Source organism: Diabrotica undecimpunctata, chromosome 4 (assembly GCF_040954645.1).
Source record: "Diabrotica undecimpunctata isolate CICGRU chromosome 4, icDiaUnde3, whole genome shotgun sequence".
Taxonomy (NCBI): Eukaryota; Metazoa; Arthropoda; class Insecta; order Coleoptera; family Chrysomelidae; genus Diabrotica; species Diabrotica undecimpunctata.
This window is the reverse complement of record NC_092806.1, coordinates 73,824,027-73,844,776: the sequence shown is the minus strand read 5'-3', so window position 1 is coordinate 73,844,776 and position 20,750 is coordinate 73,824,027. Positions and strand designations below refer to the sequence as shown.

Here is a 20,750-nt window from a genome sequence, read left to right as displayed (position 1 = left end):
TAAAGGGCAGCTATAAGGGATGAGTTGATTACTGTTGGTAATGTTGTAACAGAGTAGCCTACTCATGTATCATCTTTTGAAGCATCTGTGTATATTATTAGGTCATATTCATTTGTAGATAAAATTTCTTTAAAGGCTTTCGTAATAAGTTCTCTAGGACTTTTATCTTTATCGTACATTGTGAGTGAGGTGATAAATTTAGGAGTGATTATGATCCAATGAAGAGACTTGGGAAGAGGGAGAAGTAGTGTTTCTGGAAGAGAAATTGCATTACGTATTTGTGCTAAGATTAGTGGAATGGGATTTTATGGTTGTTATTAGGTGGTTATTGTGTGAACGATATAAACAATGGATATACTCCAAATCGGAGTATAACTTATCCAAATGCGAGGTTCACAATATAGATTTTCTACTGGGCTAGAGCGAAAAGAGCGTATATAAAGAGGAAGGGCCGTGTCGTGAATCCAGTTTAAAAGGTTAAGGTATGTCTTAGAAGCAGAGATATATATTTGACAGCCATAGTCTAGTTTCTAGGCATAGTCTCATAGAATGTCCATGGCACTAAATTATTAGGTCTTCTTACAGGACTGAATATCTATATATATTTATAAATCACTTATAGCTAGATTAAAAAGCGTTGGACTCAGTACCGATTTACCGATCCCTGCGGTACCCCATCGATTTGAGTTTGGGGTTAATATAAAATGCCATTGACACTCTGAATGATCGGAAAGATAAGAAATTAAATATGTGACCATTAATATTATGAAGAATAAGCTTGTTTACTAGATATTGCCTACTAATAATATCCAAAGCACCTTCAATATCAAATATAACTGCTACAACTGCTTGTCTTTTGTTTAATGTCTACTATATATGACTTTTTAGAAGTACTATATTCTCTTGGATTGAACCGTTTCGTCAAAATCCTGAGTGTTCCCCGGCAAATATCTCATATTTTTCAATGAACAATAGAGATCTTTTATTAATCATCAAGTTAGTGATGTTGGTCTGTAGCATTGGGTGAGGCCTTTGAGCTAATTTGGGTTTTTTAAGGGGTATTACAATTGATGTTTGCCATTGTTTGGAAAATTTGTTAGATGATCAAATTTAATTGTACATTTCTAGTATTTTAAGTAGGCTTAGGTTGGAGAGCTTTTTGATAAAGATATAAGAAATATTGTCAGGACCAGAATGATTGTTTTTACAAGTTTAAGTAGCTGAAGTAAGCGTAAAGAAAGGCAGAATTAAGATAAGTCATATCCTTAACTGTTTCGGTTGAGTAAGGGACGGGACGTTGACTAATGGTTCTAGTAGAGAGGGATTTATTTTGCTTTTGGATTTAATGTCAAAGTGCTTGGGTTATATTTTGAGAACATACAAGTCATTGTTGGAAATACACAACACCAAAAATTCCTACGCCTCACTATTAATAGTTAATATAAACTTACTGTTGCAGACGTCTTAAATTGAAAAAAAAAGAAGAATAATCATGAATAATGGAAGTGCATGTTAATTCATTTCGATTAAAAAGTTTCCATTTGTAAATACTAATCTATAAACGACTATAACATTTCAGAAATAAATATTTAAAACTTTGTTTTATTGTTTTAATTGATGCAGTTTTATTTTGTTAATAAACTCGATATGAACAACTATTTACTTTTAAGTTATAATTAATAAGTGATGGATTCAACCATTACTTGATGGACATTCATTTTATATAACATTAAAACACTGAAAACTTTTGTTTTCAAAACTTCCACAAAGTTTATTTTAAATACTTATCACTACAGCTGTTTCGGCAGAGTGCGTTTCTCAAGTGATCTATTTTTGGTATGTGTTTACACTTTATAGTCTTTAACTGAAAAGCTTGAGGAAGGGAGAACTGTTTGTCTTAAGTTGGTCATTCAGAATTATGTCTGTATTTTATTATCGCCACATTTAAATTTGTATACACCACTGTCTAAGTGCTTTTTCTTTTGGCTCTTGTTGTTTTTAATATATTTGCATAAGTTGTTGTTTGTTCTAAAAGCTGGTGTTATTCCTTTCTTTTTTATATTTGACTATTGATATCTTGCCTGTATATGTAATCGAGCAGAAGGTACTGGGTTTTTTCTCTGGTGCTGGAAATACTAATTTCAGGGCTTTCTTATGTAGTTTATGATTTAAACTTTTATTTATTGTTTGTTCGTTTTACCCATTTTTTACTGCTATTTGCTTAATAATGTTTAATTCTATCTCAAAATTGTTTTTTGACATCGGCATTTCTATTAATCTATGTAACATACTATGGTAGACTGCCAATTTATGTTGTGTAGGACGAAACCTACCTGTTATGTTGTGATGAAACGTGTATAGTCGTGTCAGTATGGATATATTTATGAAATATGGAAAACTTATGTTTGTTTTTAAGTCTGGATTGATTTAGTTCTGATTCTATTGTAAATTCAATATGACTATGGAGTGAATTAATATACGATAAACATTAGTCAAGTTGCCTGTTATTCCTGTAAAACATACCAGTACATCGTCTACGTCTACCAATATAAAAACTGTTTGAATACGGGATGTTTTGAAATCTTTGTTTCTAGAGAATCCATAAAAATATCTGATAGCAATGGGCTTAGAGGATTATAAGTCCTATACTATTCAAAGTATAGAACGATTTGCTCATTGTTGTATACGAGAAATTGTGTCATATGGAGGCGGCTCTTGTATATTTTGGGCAGGCATTTCCATGGATGGGAAAACCGAGTTGGTTTTCGTGCCTGGTGAAGGTTTAACGGCGGATCGTTACATCAGAGATATTTTGGAGGAAATGTGGTTTTATACGTGGGATTTATTGATGATGCCTTTATTTTATTGCATGATAATGCACGATGTCATACCGCACGAGTCACCACCACCTATCTGACTGAGATCGGTATACCTACAATAAATTGGCCTGCGTTGAGCCCGGACATAAATCCAATAGAGTATGTTTGGGATGAGCTTAAACGAAGGGTTCGAAACAGAAATCATGCACCAAGGAGCATAATGGAATTGAGGGCTGCCCTTAATGATGAATGGGAAGCAATGCCTCAAGAATTTATTATAAAAGTCATCCGATCCATGCGAAATCGAATGGAAAGTGTAATTAGGAATAGGGGTGGTAATATCAGATATTGAAAAATAAAAAAATTCATTTCGTAATTGATGATTTCTCTGTTCATTACGTCTTTCTTGGGATAGTTCCAATGATGAATATTTGAGAAACTCTGTTCATATAGCATATTGTTTTTATAATGCATCTTCCAAATAATGAAATAGCGGTTTTTGTAAGTTTAATAATAAAGTTACTGTTTGCACATTACATCTTGTTATTTTCATACTTCTTACATTAAAACAGAAGGTGTAATCTCAAATATCTCTCTTGAGTCGATTGTTTTGCACTCAAGTGTATATATATATATATATATATATATATATATATATATATATATATATATATAGTTTGAGTTTAGTTCTTGAACCTTAATATATATTTTTTTAGTGGATTTTCTTGGGCGTAGGTTCATAAAAAAATTTGATTTGATACTAAGGCATTTTCATATATTTTTTCGACGTTTCGGCAGGAAATCCATGCCTTTTTCAAGAAGTAATATTGACTAAAAAAACATTTTATGACAGACATAATACGATTTAAAAGTTAAACTTTTGACTTACCAAGCATGTAAAAATTTGTTACTAACAAGTAGACGTCACAATTAAAATAATATTAAAAACATAGGACATACCCACTAAGTCACTACATGTAAAATATATTTTAGATCTAATGTGTTGTTTATTGAAGTTAGTTTATCGTTTAAACAACCAGTTATTTTAACATCATAGGCGTTCTGAGATTGTCTTTTTATGTGTTTTTAAATTAAGTTAAAATATATTTTGTTCAAATTTTTGACATCTTTTTTATCATTTATTGCATTATTATTTTTTTTTTATTTGTATAGACTCTAGAAGCTCTCTCTTTTTCCTGTTGGGTTCACTTTTTAGGATCTTGGTTTTCTCAAAATCAAATTTATGTTTTTTTTCGTTTTCATGTTTTGTGAGGGCGGTCGAGTTTTTTTTGTCATATTTGTGGGAACGTATTCTTGAGTTAAGTAGCTGACTGGTTTGTCCAATATAAACTCCATCACAATTCGAGCAGGGAATTTCATATACAACATGCGATCTTTTTAATAGATGGGTTTTTGTTTTTAATCTTGTAAAATTCTTTTTCAAAAGATTGTGCCCTTTATGAGCAACCATAATATTATGTTTGGACAGAAGATTTGCAATTTGTTCTGATAATCCTTTTATATAGGGAAGAGACATATAGTTTTTCTTTACCGTGTTGGTTTCATTGTTATTATTGTTATTGTAAAATTTATGCAGTCGCGATTTGAAAGTGTTGTCGATAAGGTGGTGTGGGTATGAATTAAGTGTTAGTGCTGTTTTTGCTTTTTTAATGGCCTGAGGTCTATTAATAGGATCGGATAATCTAATAGCTCTATCGGCGAGTCCGATAACTACTGATTTCTTTTGAGACAGGGGATGATGAGAGTTGAAATTCAGATATCTCGATGACCAGGTTTTTTTGGTGTACCATGAAGTAGTTATAGTGCTGTTTTCTCTATGTAAGGTCAGGTCCAGAAAATTAATTTGATGATTTTTTTCAATTTCTAATGTAAATTTTAGTTTTTGGTGAAAGTTATTGAATTCATTTAGTAAAATATCCATTTTATCCTCTGGTGCTGCGCTCAAGCAGCACGATAAACTAACGATAAACGATAAACTAACTTCAATAAACAACACATTAGATCTAAAATATATTTTACATGTAGTGACTTAGTGGGTATGTAATATGTTTTTAATATTATTTTAATTGTGACGTCTACTTGTTAGTAACAAATTTTTACATGCTTGGTAAGTCAAAAGTTTAACTTTTAAATCGTATTATGTCTGTCATAAAATGTTTTTTTAGTCAATATTACTTCTTGAAAAAGGCATGGATTTCCTGCCGAAACGTCGAAAAAATATATGAAAATGCCTTAGTATCAAATCAAATTTTTTTATGAACCTAAGCCCAAGAAAATCCACTAAAAAAATATATATTAAGGTTCAAGAACTAAACTCAAACAATATATTTAGGCATGGGTGAAAATGTGCCTTTCTACCTTGGTATTGAAACCAACTTCGGAAAAACAACCGTCCAACAGATGAAACTCTACAAAAAATTATTGACTAAGAGGACAAATCAAAGAAATCGAAGAATTTTTTATTTAGATGTAAAACAGAAAATTTAATACCAAACTTTTTAAATTTAAATATAGAACACATTATTCTTAATTCTGTAAACCTTGCACGTAAATTTGGTAACGTTTTTACTGTATTCACAAAACAAACCTTGAATTTACTCATAGCAGATACCACTATCTCATTAAAAACTTTAGACTCGGAACTATATTTTTTTAGTGGATTTTCTTGGGCTTAGGTTCATAAAAAAATTTGATTTGATACTAAGGCATTTTCATATATTTTTTCGACGTTTCGGCAGGAAATCCATGCCTTTTTCAAGAAGTAATATTGACTAAAAAAACATTTTATGACAGACATAATACGATTTAAAAGTTAAACTTTTGACTTACCAAGCATGTAAAAATTTGTTACTAACAAGTAGACGTCACAATTAAAATAATATTAAAAACATATTACATACCCACTAAGTCACTACATGTAAAATATATTTTAGATCTAATGTGTTGTTTATTGAAGTTAGTTTATCGTTTATCGTTAGTTTATCGTGCTGCTTGAGCGCAGCACCAGAGGATAAAATGGATATTTTACTAAATGAATTCAATAACTTTCACCAAAAACTAAAATTTACATTAGAAATTGAAAAAAATCATCAAATTAATTTTCTGGACCTGACCTTACATAGAGAAAACAGCACTATAACTACTTCATGGTACACCAAAAAAACCTGGTCATCGAGATATCTGAATTTCAACTCTCATCATCCCCTGTCTCAAAAGAAATCAGTAGTTATCGGACTCGCCGATAGAGCTATTAGATTATCCGATCCTATTAATAGACCTCAGGCCATTAAAAAAGCAAAAACAGCACTAACACTTAATTCATACCCACACCACCTTATCGACAACACTTTCAAATCGCGACTGCATAAATTTTACAATAACAATAATAACAATGAAACCAACACGGTAAAGAAAAACTATATGTCTCTTCCCTATATAAAAGGATTATCAGAACAAATTGCAAATCTTCTGTCCAAACATAATATTATGGTTGCTCATAAAGGGCATAATCTTTTGAAAAAGAATTTTACAAGATTAAAAACAAAAACCCCTCTATTAAAAAGATACGTTCCCACAAATATGACAAAAAAAACTCGACCGCCCTCACAAAACATGAAAACGAAAAAAAACATAAATTTGATTTTGAGAAAACCAAGATCCTAAAAAGTGAACCCAACAGGAAAAAGAGAGAGCTTCTAGAGTCTATACAAATAAAAAAAAATAATAATGCAATAAATGATAAAAAAGATGTCAAAAATTTGAACAAAATATATTTTAACTTAATTTAAAAACACATAAAAAGACAATCTCAGAACGCCTATGATGTTAAAATAACTGGTTGTTTAAACGATAAACTAACTTCAATAAACAACACATTAGATCTAAAATATATTTTACATGTAGTGACTTAGTGGGTATGTCCTATGTTTTTAATATTATTTTAATTGTGACGTCTACTTGTTAGTAACAAATTTTTACATGCTTGGTAAGTCAAAAGTTTAACTTTTAAATCGTATTATGTCTGTCATAAAATGTTTTTTTAGTCAATATTACTTCTTGAAAAAGGCATGGATTTCCTGCCGAAACGTCGAAAAAATATATGAAAATGCCTTAGTATCAAATCAAATTTTTTTATGAACCTAAGCCCAAGAAAATCCACTAAAAATATATATATATATATATATATATATATATATATATATATATATATATATATACATATGTATACATATTTTCTGTGTACCACTAGTGTTACCGGAAGATTATGCCCATCGAGCAACAACCATCCCGCGGGCCAGAGACCCTCTGGCTGGATTATGTTGTTCTCCGGGCGTAATCATTCTAATAACACCCTTGGTGCATAAATAACTATTAAACCATTCCAGTAAACATTTGTGCCCTAGATCTTTTTCTCTCTTATACACGCCACAGCCCGAGCGCCCGTCCTGTCATAAGCGCTTCATTAACGATTAAAAAACAATGTTTAAAAATCAAATATGCCCAAAATACTTATCGGGAATTGATAGAACAAGGTTTGAACCTGAATTTATGTCCTTGGTAAATTCAAAAATAATGTTTTTGACTTGTGTTTTTGAGCCTTCATAATCGTAATTTTGCATTTTTCTCCGTTTTAAATTATTTATAACTCGAAAACGATCAAGTTTACAGAAAAACTACAAGGGACTTATTTTGTTCAGAATGATAAAAAAAAAATTTTAAAAAATTTGTTCGGTTCGAAAAAATTGATTGTTAAAATATGTTAAAAAAAAAGGTTTAAAAAAATTCGAACAACTTTTCTCCTGGGCGACCTTTTGAACCTTATCTCAAACCTCATCTTTTAACCAAAATCTCATGGGAATATTTTTCCGAACGAACCCGACCTTTTCGCCTTGTCTAAATAGTTTTAATTACTTTCTAAGTACCTGCTAAAGTTAGAAAGACGACCTTTAAATATTTTTAATGGACAAATTGACATTGGAAAGTTCCTTTGCTGCGAAGTCTTTGCTGTCTCTAAAATATATTTAAAAAATAGTAAAAACCTTCCTACACTGATCAAAACCAAAAAATAGCCACTTTTCAAAATATTCGTAGTTTTCAACTAATTTTTATGATTATATTATTTTTATTTAATTTAGGCTTTTTGCTATACATATAGCAAAGTTTTTGTTACTGAACTGTAAATTTTCTTGTGAAAAAAAAAAATCAAAAGTGATAAATGTGAAAAATTCGATTTATTTTTTTAATAACAGCGTTGCTAAAAATTATTTAAAAAAAAACTAATAGCCTGTATGGGCTCCTCTAACTCACCGAACTTCTGCACAACTTTTAGGCATGCTTTCAATCACATTTCGAATAGACTTGTAGGTTTCTTAGTGGCTGACGGTCCTTCAAGCGCTTCTCGAGTGAATCCCAAATGTGTTCAATGGGATTTAAATTTGGACTCCTCGCTGGCCACTCCATAATCTGAATATTGTGGGTACTCAAATAATTTTGCACTATCCTGGCCACGTGCGGTCTCGCATTATCTTGTCGAACGACATGTGGTTCAAGAACTTCGTTAATGTACCGCTCTGCTTTCATCGCCCCTTGCCGAATAGCTACTAGGTCAGAGCAGCCATTTAAGTTATCCCACCCCAAACCATAATTGAACTTCCGCCAAAAACCTGGGTTTCTTGAATTGCGGAATCCAAAAAGAGCTCGCCTGGTCTTCTCCAGACTCTAACACATCCATCAACATGATTTAAAAGAAATCTGGACTTGTCAGTAAACATCACGTTACTCCTTGTACCGTGGTCCAATTCGTGTGTTCTTCTGCAAACAAGCGTCTAGCTCTACGATGTACAGGGGTCAAAGGAGGTACTCTAGCTGGCCTTCTTGCATTCAACCCATGTTCGTGAAGCCGATTGCGTATAGTTTGAGTATTTACTCTTGTACCCGTAGCATCTACCAACTTATTTTGTAGCGTTCGAGCAGTACTTCGACGATCTCTGACGACCTATAATTCTAAAAGACCATCCTCTCTAGCTGTAGTCACCCGTGCACGTTGCATATAAGGTTATCTTTTAATAACTCCATACATTTCATGTCTGGTCCAAAAATTTAATATTTCTGCAATACGGTGTCTTGAGTAACCTTTTTGTATCTCTGCGAAATACACTCTGTGTCTTTGGGGGCTTCCAAACACATCAAAATCCATCATTCATTCTTAACAACTTTAACCTAAATATCAACAGAAATTCATTAACTGAATAAATGTGATTCCAAAATGTTATCAATTTTTGCTTTTTTATTGAATACAAGAAAAACGAAGATAAGAAACTTGGTTTTTTCTTTCATTTATAAAAACTATATGTGTCTACTGGGTGGGCGTACAGATTTAAGTTCCTACCTAATGCAATAAACAATTTACATTAAATTAAGTTAGTGGTTCCTTTTTTGTTTTGATCAGTGTATAAAGGGTCGTTGTGTACCTCCCGAGATCTGTTGCTTGATTCGAATCTCTATTGAAATTTCGGTGCATGGTGCTGGGAGAATTTTGGTATTTCATAATACGTTAGTTAGAGCCTCAGGCCTTTTTTTTACGATTAAAACCGATCTTCGGGTGTTTTTGAATTTCGATAGACTCCCTGAACATCTCTCTGTGGGTAGTAGTGTGATTATCTATTGAAGCACCTGCGTTTCTTCAAATAACTACAGTTGTTTCATTAAAATTTACTATTTTTACTGGGAATAAATTAATAGAATACCACAATTTTACTTTAAAATAAGTTTATTTGACGTTTCGATTTCCACTTCGGTAATCATTTGGATAGTTTGATTGCATGATGGAGGCGTGTTCTGTCACATCTGTTTTTTTAGTGACCAATGCTCCTCTTGTGTTTAGTCAAACCAATTATATATTGTTGTTCCAATATAAACTAGATAACGGTTCTCTTAGTTTTTTGGCCGAAGTTAGACCTCTAGGTATGATGTTTGTTGGTTTGAAGATGTACTTGACGTCATGTTAAAAGTAGTTAAAACCACTTATATCGACGATATCATTAAATATTTCCGAGATGTGGTTTTAGAGAAAAGTATTCGTCATATTCCTTATAGGTCCAGATGTATCGCTTTTATATTTTACTTTTGTATTTCCAAATTTTGTTGTTGCTTTTCCAAACACAAATTCAGGTCTTTGAAATAGTGTTTCCTCTCCCCTCCGCGCCGCATTTTCTCTTATTTTATCTGCCACTTTTTGCCTTGCTACACTGCTATGACTTGAAATTCATAAGAGGGGTCCATTGTAATGTAGTACTGCCTAAAGTGGACTTACGAGCATTAAACAGCAGTTTTACAATAAACCATAGAATTATTGAATAATAAATATTATTGAGTAGATGGTAACTGATTAAAAATAAATATTGGAATAGGTTCTTTATGTTTTTGTAAAATGTAACCTAAAGTAAAACCATCTACAAACTTGGCAAAAGTATATCTAAATTCCTAAAATTTTTAATAATAAACTATATAGAGAAAAGCTACATAAAATTCTTGTAAAAACATTTTAGTTGACTTACCCAACAATCATATTAATTTTCCTATTTATATTCATTTTACTGATTTACTGAATAAAAATACCTAGCCTTGTCATAAATATTGATACATGGTATTTAACTAAAAAATAATAAACAACTGGTTTGATTTGAAAAAATTTTGCACAATTTATTACTGATATAATAGCTATAAACTACAAAAAAATATTGAAAATGGCCACCATTTACCTGAATACAGCACCGAAGTCTGTTAGGCCATTCATTTGATCGCTGTACGGACGACATCCATAGGAAAATTGTTCAGAGCTTCTACCAGCGCTTGCTTAATGACTAAAGATTATGGTGAGCACAGCTAACAGTCGAGTGGATTAATGCGAGCTGACGACATTGGTCACTATTAATAAATTCAAGTGATTTTCAAGCCACTGTTGAGTGGTTTTAGCTTTAAGCGCAGGTACAGAATCCTGTTGTAATAGCTATAGTCTATTTTGAAACATAGTGTGGTTTAGGAGCTCTACTACATTTGTCAAAATGTCCTGCTGATAATTCACAGCTGTTTTAACACCCTTTTCACAAAAATGTAAAGAAGTACCGCCGTCATAGGACACTCCCCATCCAACCATCCATGAGGCAGGACAAAGATCTTGCTCGATCCTTGGCACCAGTTCGCTGGCTTCTTGGATGCCCGTGCTTAAACTCGTTTTGCTTATCGAAAGTTTCCCCTACGGTTAAAATTTTTTCATCTGTAAAGAGGATTTCTTTGTAACGCTCTTTACCGTACAACGACAACAGGTGCCTTGATTTTTTTCCAATTTTATCCTATTTTCATAATTAATGCAACGGTAAGGCGTTTTCCTTTTTGTCGTTTGAAAGCTCCAAGTCCCCCTGTAAGTCTTGTTTCCCGAGCCATGACTTTTTGTCTTTTGTAAGGATTTTGGTTAATTCTTAACCTAACACCGTTAATACCCTGTGGCGTACGAGCCACGCGAGAAAGGCCGGATCTTTCACGATCACTGCTCTCGTATCCAAAAACAACTTAACAAAATTATACACAAAAACACGCGTAATATTTAACGGTTTTAGTCATCCAAAAATACGAGCTCTTTCTATTCCGCACTTATGAAGAGAAATGAGAGCAGTACTTTGCCTTCTTTGCCTGTCCACTCCATCGTATTCGCTCAAACTAAACTGGAATGTTTTGGCGCGTTTATAGTATACATATAAACAGTCAGTAATGTCCACATAACTTTTAGCTTCGTTCAGTTTGTCAGCTGTATAAGCCGCGTTTACACTTATGGATATTTATGACAGGACAGATTGTAAGGAGTAACCTTTTTACCCATTTATATTGATTTGTGCAATACAGAAAGCATATTTTGGTTTTTCATTTTATGTTACATTTTGCAACGAATAAACGCTTTTTCATCTATACCCTTATTTTCATTTGTATATATGTCACTAACTAATTGCTAATATCTGTTTCTGTGGTGTCAGAGCTGTCTTTTCATCTGGGTAAGTTAATTTAACATTTGAAATAGAACTTTATTATTAATATAATAACAATTTCATAGTACATAAGGCTCATAAGGAAGAGTTGGAATGTACTCTTTGGATCCTCGAACACGTGTTATGTCTTTTACCGGAACTCATACACAGGAGATGGCAGTTGCATTCTCTAAGCAGACTTTTGGCGAAACTTCTTCATCCAGGAAATTCTATCAAATTAAGAAGACAAGGAATAAGGTAATTTTAATTATAATTGTATATTATAATTTTGTTTGTTTTTTCACTTTTTTATGTTAAATCTTTCATTTTGTTATGTTTATGAAATATACAGTGTTGTCCACTCAAAAGAGTCCACAAAGGGAACCATAATATACCATGTGTGTTATATTATTAGACAGTAATTTGCTAGAGAATTTAGGTATACATGATTTTTTTCCATAATAACTCTATTCTTGTAAACAAGTATCAGTTTATTGAAAGTGTTACACCTCTTAAAAAATAAACGTAACGCCTTTGTTTTGCTACTGTTAATTTCTAATTTTTCCCATCACGTTAAAAGCTACAGATATTAAAATGAAATTTGCAATATTAATCTTATTAACCTTATTATAATAAGTGCACAAGGCTCAATAAAATGAACTAAATTTTAAATGACTTATTTCATACTTTAAAACAGTTTACTCATCAGCTATAAATATTTAATTAAATGTTCAAGATGAGCTTTTCAGGGTTACTAGACTATAATAATGCACTATTCATCGTCTTAGTTCTTCTGATGAAGCAGGACTGGGCTTATAAATCTTGCCTTTTAAATAACCCCATAGGAAGAAATCCAGGGTAGTTAAATCGGGGATCTTTCTGGCCATTCACTCTTCGTCCAATCCGATGTCTAGGAAAGCGTTTATTACGGTACCGCCTTACATTTATGCTATAATTTTGGAAAAACAAATAATCTTCTGAGTACCTGTTATCATTTTCGATTATATCTGTCAAAATGTTATCAAGTCTGTCCTCATATAATTCTAAATATGCTTCTCCCTTCAAATCTTCTTGTCGAAAGAATGGCCCAAAAATACGATCCCCATAAATTCCTGCTCATACATTTAATTTTAATGGCTGTTGGGTATATGTTTCCCGGCGACCCGGCTCATGTCGGCACAGTGGTAGGTGTGTGGTAGTTTGGCGATAGTCTGAGAAATCAGAACCGTACGCGCTTCGTTTCAAACATCTTTACTCATTAATTTAACTGAGTTAAATAAGAGAATAAACAAAAAAAAATAATTCTATAAAAAATACCTGTAGAAAAAAGTAGTTTACTCTATACGACACGATAAATATATATACATAAAATACACAAGAAGATCATAACTGAAATGTACTGTACGTACAGTACTAAAAAACAAATGAGCATTAAATCTGAGATATTTCTCGTTAATTAATACTAATCGCAATCCATATCTAAATCATCCTCATCTTCTGAATAATCTTTTATATTAATTATCACCGGTTCAATATCTTCCTGCAAATTTTTCACTGCAAATATTTTTTCTTCTACTTTCTTGACGTGGTTCACATTATTATGATATCACACTGCTCTTTAGATCAGCTTCGTTGCTAAGTTTCTTTTATCAACCGTTCTACCATTTTTTCTTTAAAATCGACTTTGTTTGAAGCCACATACGTTTTTACTTGACTTCACACCATCTCAATCGGGTTCAGCTCAAGTTTACCCACAAGTACTTGAATTCCTCTCTATCGAGTTTACTAAAGTAAAAAAGACTATCATCAAAATCTGAATGCACTATTTCCTTCTTCAGGAGAAAAGCTATAGATCACTGAATTCGAATTATATTACTCACCAATAATATAGCTGAAATTAAATAAATACACAACACGTGAAATTACAAAAGCTTCTCCTTCTATATGCACCAAGGATAATCAACTGTTTTATACACCGCCGGGGTCGCCAACAAATATGACCACGTGATTTGTTAGACTTCAATGAACGAACACGTGTTGCCATATTTCACTTAGCACCAATACTTGATGAGAAATCATAACTTGGCGGTATTACTCTCATCTACCTTATACTGATAATTTATGCGTCTAAGTTTGTTGTAATTTATTTCAGATATTTCTTAATATGGTACCAAGCGCTGAACGAGAATGCACCAGAGTATGTACACAATATGTTTTCTGCATTGGTGCCAGGTTTTGGAAGTCAAAATGTTTTTCAATCCCAACACAGCGGAAGCGTTTTCCACGATACAAGTGCACAACATCCCGTAACGGCAACGGAATTGTTACCTATTTTGCCTCCCTCAAATGGAGAAAAATCTCCAGAAAATGCCAGCAAGTTTTATTTAGAAGCTTTGTTGGAGTATATGGTTCATACGGTGAGTTGCTATTGTCTCCTATTTATCGTTTTTAAAATTAATTTATCATCAAATAAATAATGTTCCTACCTACGTTATTTTTAGGTTCGTATCGTTTATTTATTTATTGACGATATAGTTTTAGTCGGTATGGTACAAGTTAAAAATAACTGTCAAAAACTTTAGAGTTCAGTATACTTCTTCTTCGAGTGCCTTCTCCTATCGAAGATCGGCAACAATTTTGACACATTTTTGTGTGTCTTAGGTCGTCCTCGGTAAATCTTTTGAGCCCAATAAATGTATGTTATAAAACCAGGAGCTTAAGTCATAGTTCCGTGGACCGGAACGACGTCTCATTAGATAAGCAAGATATGCAGTTTTCCTCATTTTAAAGAAATGATTTCGATCAGATAGCATTCCCTGTCCATTCGATGCAAAACTTCCAAGTTGGGTGTATTGGCAGTCCAAGGTATTTGCAACATTCTTCGATACATTAACATTTCAAATGTCTCGAGTCTATTCAGTATATTTACGTGTACTGGTTGATTTGGATTTTGGTTTACCACCAATATCTTTTTTTTCGGTGTTAATTCTTAAGCCCAATAGAGCTCTTTCAGCTGATATTTTGTTAAGTAAACGTTGCAAGCAATCCGAACTGTCTGCAATTATAACTGTGTCATCGGCATTTCTTAAATTATTTATCTATATATCATTCACTGTTATGCCATCTTCTGCGCCTTTGAGTGCGTTTTGGAATACTATCTCATCAACTTGTTACTTATATTTGACACAGCAGTCAAATACTTTAGTATAATCAATGAAACATAGATAAACTTCTTTTCGTTGATCTATGTACTTTTGTAATAAAACTGATATCGCAAAGAAATCCCCTCTAGTTCCCAATCCCCAATACTTATCAAAAGCCCACCTGTAATGCAGTATACTGTTTGTAGAGGAGCTGACTTCTAAAAAAGTATAGATATCAAAATGGACTTAAAAATGTAATGCTATTTTTTAACACGAGAAGATGTTAGCACTAGCAGTCCATGTTTAACAGCGTAATATAAAGCATACCTATATAGACAACGTAATCTTGAATGTGAATGTATAATTTCAAATATGAGACTGATTTTTCGAGCAAATGTAAATATGCTTGCAATAATATTAAGGTTGATCTTCACCCTCGATTAATTTGTTTCTGATCCTAGAGATGGCTCTACTGCGGCATACTACTGTGGTAATTTTTTTAACTTAATCGTAGATTTCTACATGATGACTCTGTGATATTTTCAAACCCTAATATAAATTACAGTTTTCTATCATTATATCCATTGGCTGAGTTGCCAAGTTGTGTAGACAGTAATTTTATCAAATACCTAGTAGACCAAATAAGCAAAGATATCTTTAACAACATCTTTATGTATAATATTTTACTGCTCCGCTGTGTCAATCGGAATATATTAAAGTTACGCATTTGCAAGAACATAATCCACACATATCATTGAAAAATGACACATATTTATTATGTAAACATTTTTATCGACAAAGAGGTACTTAGCGGCGCTATCTGTGAATATCGTATTACCATTAAATTTATACATGCAATCATATATTAGATTTTTGTTGATAGTTAAAAAATAAATTATCTGGTATTATTTAATATTTTAGTGGGATTTATATGAAAAATGGTCAATCGTCAAAAATGTTATTTAAAACATGCGAACATGTCTTTCTTTTGGTCTGTTTATTACTGGTTTCAGGTTTGTTATCTTCCTTATTAGTGCGTCTTTTTCTCTTCTTTGTATGTGTCCAAACCATCTCAGTCTGTGTGGATTAATAAATTTCACTATGTCTTCCCCTTCGGTTATATTTCTATTTCTTATTTCATGCTTCATTAGTCTTCTATATTCTCCTTGTTCGGGCTTTATTGGGCTGTTTATTCTTATCATTTTGCTTTTAATAATTCTTACTTTTTCTTTATATTTTACTTTTTATTTATATTTTTATTTTCTTTATATCTATTTTCGTAAGACATATTACTTTCGCTACGTATGCTATCACTGGTCTAATTGCTGCTCTATATATTTTTGTCTTTGTTTTTTGCTGTTTTTTATCTTTAAGTAGTGAATGATATTTCCAAAACACGATGTTCTTCTCTCACCTTGTGTGCGTGGTAGTGTCATGCGTTGGATGTACGATTTGGGGTAGTTGATGCCTATTTAGTTATCACGGTTCTATTTGGTCTAATTAGTTCTTCAGTTTCCGTATTCGACCATTTTATAAAGCCAAATGAGTAGGTGAAAAGTGGTATTGCGTATGTGTTTATTGCTTTTACTATGTGCTTGGAATTAAGTTTGCTTTTGAGTATTAGTATCCCAGATTTAGTCATACGGCTCACACTCCATCTAAGGGGAAAATTCACTCATCCCAGATACCTACGGTATCAAAAGGATTGAGCTCTGGTGGGACTCTTTCCGTGTTATCGAGCCCTAGGTGGCTTGGTATGTTGGAGTATCTCCCAAAAATTTTCGTACACATCTGGACGTTGAGAGTACTACAGCTTTCTGCATAGTCTTGTAAAGATGTTCATTCAGACACAACTTTTTTTATGTTTTCTAGGAGTTTCTTTGGAATTACTCCAGTAGTAGAGAGAATAATAGGTATTGTCTGGGTACTTTCCATTCTCCACTGTCTTTGTATTTGAATTTCCAGATCCCTGTACTTGGCGATTTTTTCGTTCTGTTTAACACGAAGATTATTGTTGTTGGGTATCGCCACATCAATGAATGTTGTTTGTCTCTTTAGTTTATTAACTAGTATGAGATCTGGTCTATTATGTGCCACTGTTTGTTCTGTGAGCACAGTGCGGTCCCAGTATAGCTTGTAGTTGTCATTGTCAAGTATACTCTCAGGAACGTATTGATAATATGGAAGATGGTTTGTTTGAAGAAGTCCCAGTTTGATAGCTATCTCTTGATGAATGATCTTTCTTACTGAGTCGTGCCGTTCCTTATATTCAGTTGCAGCAAATGCCTGACAGCCCCGGTAAGATTTTGGATGGTTTCCTGAGCTTAAAATCCATATCGGCATTTGTCATTCTGGACCCGAGGGTCTTTGACGATATATTTCAGGTAATTTTTGGTTTGTATAACCTGATCCTGAATGGCCAGTAGTGAATCTTCTGTTTCAGGGAACATCTTTCCTGACGTCAGCAAATAGTTCGACGCTATATTGTCGACATGGTCTTGACTGACCTCATTGGGATGTCGCCCGTGCAGAGGTTCACCCATCAAACAGAGAAAGAAATAGGTATGAACCCTGTGACTGTAAGAGAGATGATCGTGAAGATGACTGGAAGTACGGAGGGATGGAATAGTGTTTACAATTACATCCGAGCAGTCATTAAAAAGAAAGAAGAAGAAGAGAAACACCAACCGAGCCAACGACAGAGATAAGATCTAATTACTATTTTAATGGAAATAAGCCACAATTGAAGGTTAAAATGAGTTTATTGACGTTTGAATCTTTGATCTTTGATCTTGCACTAATAATTTGTTTATACTCCAACAATTAATAGAAAAAAGAATAGTAGTTGGTACCAAAGTACATCTAGCCTTCATCGACCTAGAAAAGGCGTATGATACAGTTCCAAGACTTAAATTGTGGCAACAACTCGACATTAGTCCATACCTTTTAGGAATAATTACAGAAGTATACAGGGAGAACACTACTTACCTAAAAATCGGAAATAGACTATCAGAGCCAATAAAAGTAACTAAAGGACTAAAACAAGGATGCATAATGTCACACTCACTGTTTAATTTATATATTGAGGCAGCCCTCCATAATTGGAAAAACCACTGCCTGGGAATGGGAATCCCCATAGGAAATGACGTACTGTTCTCCCTGAACTTTGCGGATGACCAAGTCGTCCTAGCTCAAGATTTTTATGATCTAGAATTTATGATAAAGCGTCTATACAGAGAATGTGTAAAATGTGGGTTACAAGTCAGCATGAAGAAAACAGAATATTTAGTTATCAATTCAGATGCAAGGTTTGAAGTGTTGATCGACGAGGACGTGGAAATCAAACAAGTGGAAAAATTTAAATATTTAAGTGCACTCATTGCTAAGAACGGCTTGGGACAAACCGAAATTAAACACCGAATTACTCAGAGACGTAAAATTGTAGGATGTCTGAACTCCTTATGGTGGGATCGCAACATTTCAAAAAGGAACAAAAAAAGAATAGGGCAAACCATGGTTGAATCAGTTCTTTGTTATGGCTCTGAAGTATGGACAATTGTCAATGCAGACCTGAAGAGAAGATTGTTAGCAGTTGAAATGGATTATTTGAGAAGAAGTGCTAGAACATCAAGCCAGGAAAGGAAGACCAACGCTACAGAAACGGTCATTGACAGAATAGAAAAAAAGAGGTTCAAAATGGTTTGGACACCTATTGAGAATGCCTGACGAACGTTGGCCCCAAAAACTTCACAAACGGATGCCCCCCTGGAAGAAGAAAAAGAGGTAGAACTTGACGCTCATGGAATGAAGGAATTAGAAGAGCGATGGAATCGAAAGGTTTGGAGGAGGAGCATGCCTTAAACCGGCAGGATTGGCGGAGAAGAACGGGAATACGGCGATAGCCGTCTCCAAAATGTATTGTATTTACAAGTTGGCTTATTCCCATTAAAATAGTAATTACTTTAAAAGCCACAAGAAAATAGTTTCAGAACAATAGATAAGATTTAGATAAGAGAAGTGAGTGTTCCAAAAATGTCTTCACCCCACTTTCGGAGTACGGTACGTGCGACAGTCAAATGCGCACAAGTAAGAGAGGGTGGTTTTAGTTGGTAGGCAGGATAATAGATACCTGAATCTTTGGCACTGCTATCTTTAGTATTTTAAATTGAACTAAAACCAAAATTTTAGGGACTCAAAATGGAGGTAGCATAAAAAAATTTCAAACCCCCCCCCCTCAGACAAATTCTGTGTACGATACTGGTTATGCAAGAAACACTATTTTTATAAATACTAAAATAATTAACTAAAAACGCCTAAATAGGTTTTTAAAACTAAATAGGTTTTTTATAGATATATTACTTATAGAGTGTAAATTTTATGATATCCTACTTTCAAAATAAAAGTTGCAGTATCTACTATTCTGTAACTCTGTAAGTTTCAGCATGACCGGTTCAAAGTTCAAACCGATGACATTCCTATTAAATTTTGTTGTTATCTGCAAAGTGTTGTACAAAGTAATTGATATCGCAACCCTGTTAGTGTGACGTTTTGCTTGAAGCGTTTCGAAGCCGAACGTAATGCTATCTATCGATGATAAATACTACCATTGCTTCAGATGGAGCCATCTCCCTACATTACAATTTGAAGGCGGCAGTTCAAGACATAATTCTTGTTTAACGAGATTTTTCATATGTTTAGGAAAAAATATTTAACTTTTTGTTGCAAATATTTTCCACTTTTACAGTTTTATATATGTTGTTATTAAAAAATTTTTCGGTTTCTTACCGGTAACTTTATTATAAGCCGAAACATATTATTTTTTCCTATTGGAACAAAACTGTAAATTCAAAAATTTTCAAAAAATTCATAAGTATTTCTTATAATCATATCTTGATGCTGTAAAAAAATTAACAAAATCCTATGTTTGGTTTTCCCGCTTTATACTTGGAAAAAAGTAGTTTTTTTGAGTTTTTTCAAAAACGAAAACATGAAGTTTGTTTAAAAGTTGTCAAAATACTTCTAGGCATCACATATACCTTCTCAAATTTTTTCAAATTTTTTGAATTTGGGGTTTGTCTTTTGGGGGGTGCAGATCAACCTTAAGATTAGATGGGGCTTTTGGATACCATGTACAGTATATACGAATAATAATGTAGACGGTGTCGAAATTCTAGAAACTTTTGTGGGTTTAACAGAGGACACAGGACAATTTATAAGTTGTCATATAAGTATGAGGGAATGATATATATATATATATATATATATATATATATATATATATATATATATATATATATATATATATATATCAAAAGTGATTATTTCGACCAAAAAATAATTTATAAATCTGTAGGAAATATCAGGTATAGTGGTCTATAATAAAAATCTTTGTTTTTTTCTAAGACTCAATATTTCGCCATTTATTTTATAGCTTCATCAGGAGTAAACTGTAAAACAATTAGAAACATTACAAACAAATGATGTACAAATAGATTTAAAAAACACTCACAGAAATTAAAAGATTTCACAAATAAAACTAACATTGAAGTATGTAAACTTTTGAATGTCAAGATTAAACTGTCCTGAGTACATTCCCCACAGCAGTAAGATAAAAAAAAATTAAAATTATTTCAAATGTACAAACAAAAACAACAATAAAATAAAAGAAACATTAGGAGAATGATATTTCTTTGATGAATTATTAAGGTTAATTGTTATTAAGGTGTACTATTTCACTTTAACGACAAAAT

General features: G+C 32.8%; 1 protein-coding gene across 3 annotated transcripts in view; it reads left to right on the top strand.

Annotated features, from left to right (window-relative positions):
- Positions 1–20,750, top strand: part of LOC140439677 (probable Rho GTPase-activating protein CG5521) — a 116,918-nt gene that overhangs the window by 10,032 nt on the left and 86,136 nt on the right. For 2 of the 3 annotated variants that reach the window (XM_072529747.1, XM_072529746.1), the window contains exons 3-5: positions 11,867–11,884; positions 11,944–12,115; positions 14,010–14,274. In XM_072529747.1, the coding sequence (XP_072385848.1) occupies positions 11,867–11,884; positions 11,944–12,115; positions 14,010–14,274 (455 nt within the window). The remainder of the gene's footprint in view (positions 1–11,866; positions 11,885–11,943; positions 12,116–14,009; positions 14,275–20,750) is intronic. The other variant, XM_072529748.1, reaches the window with a different exon arrangement.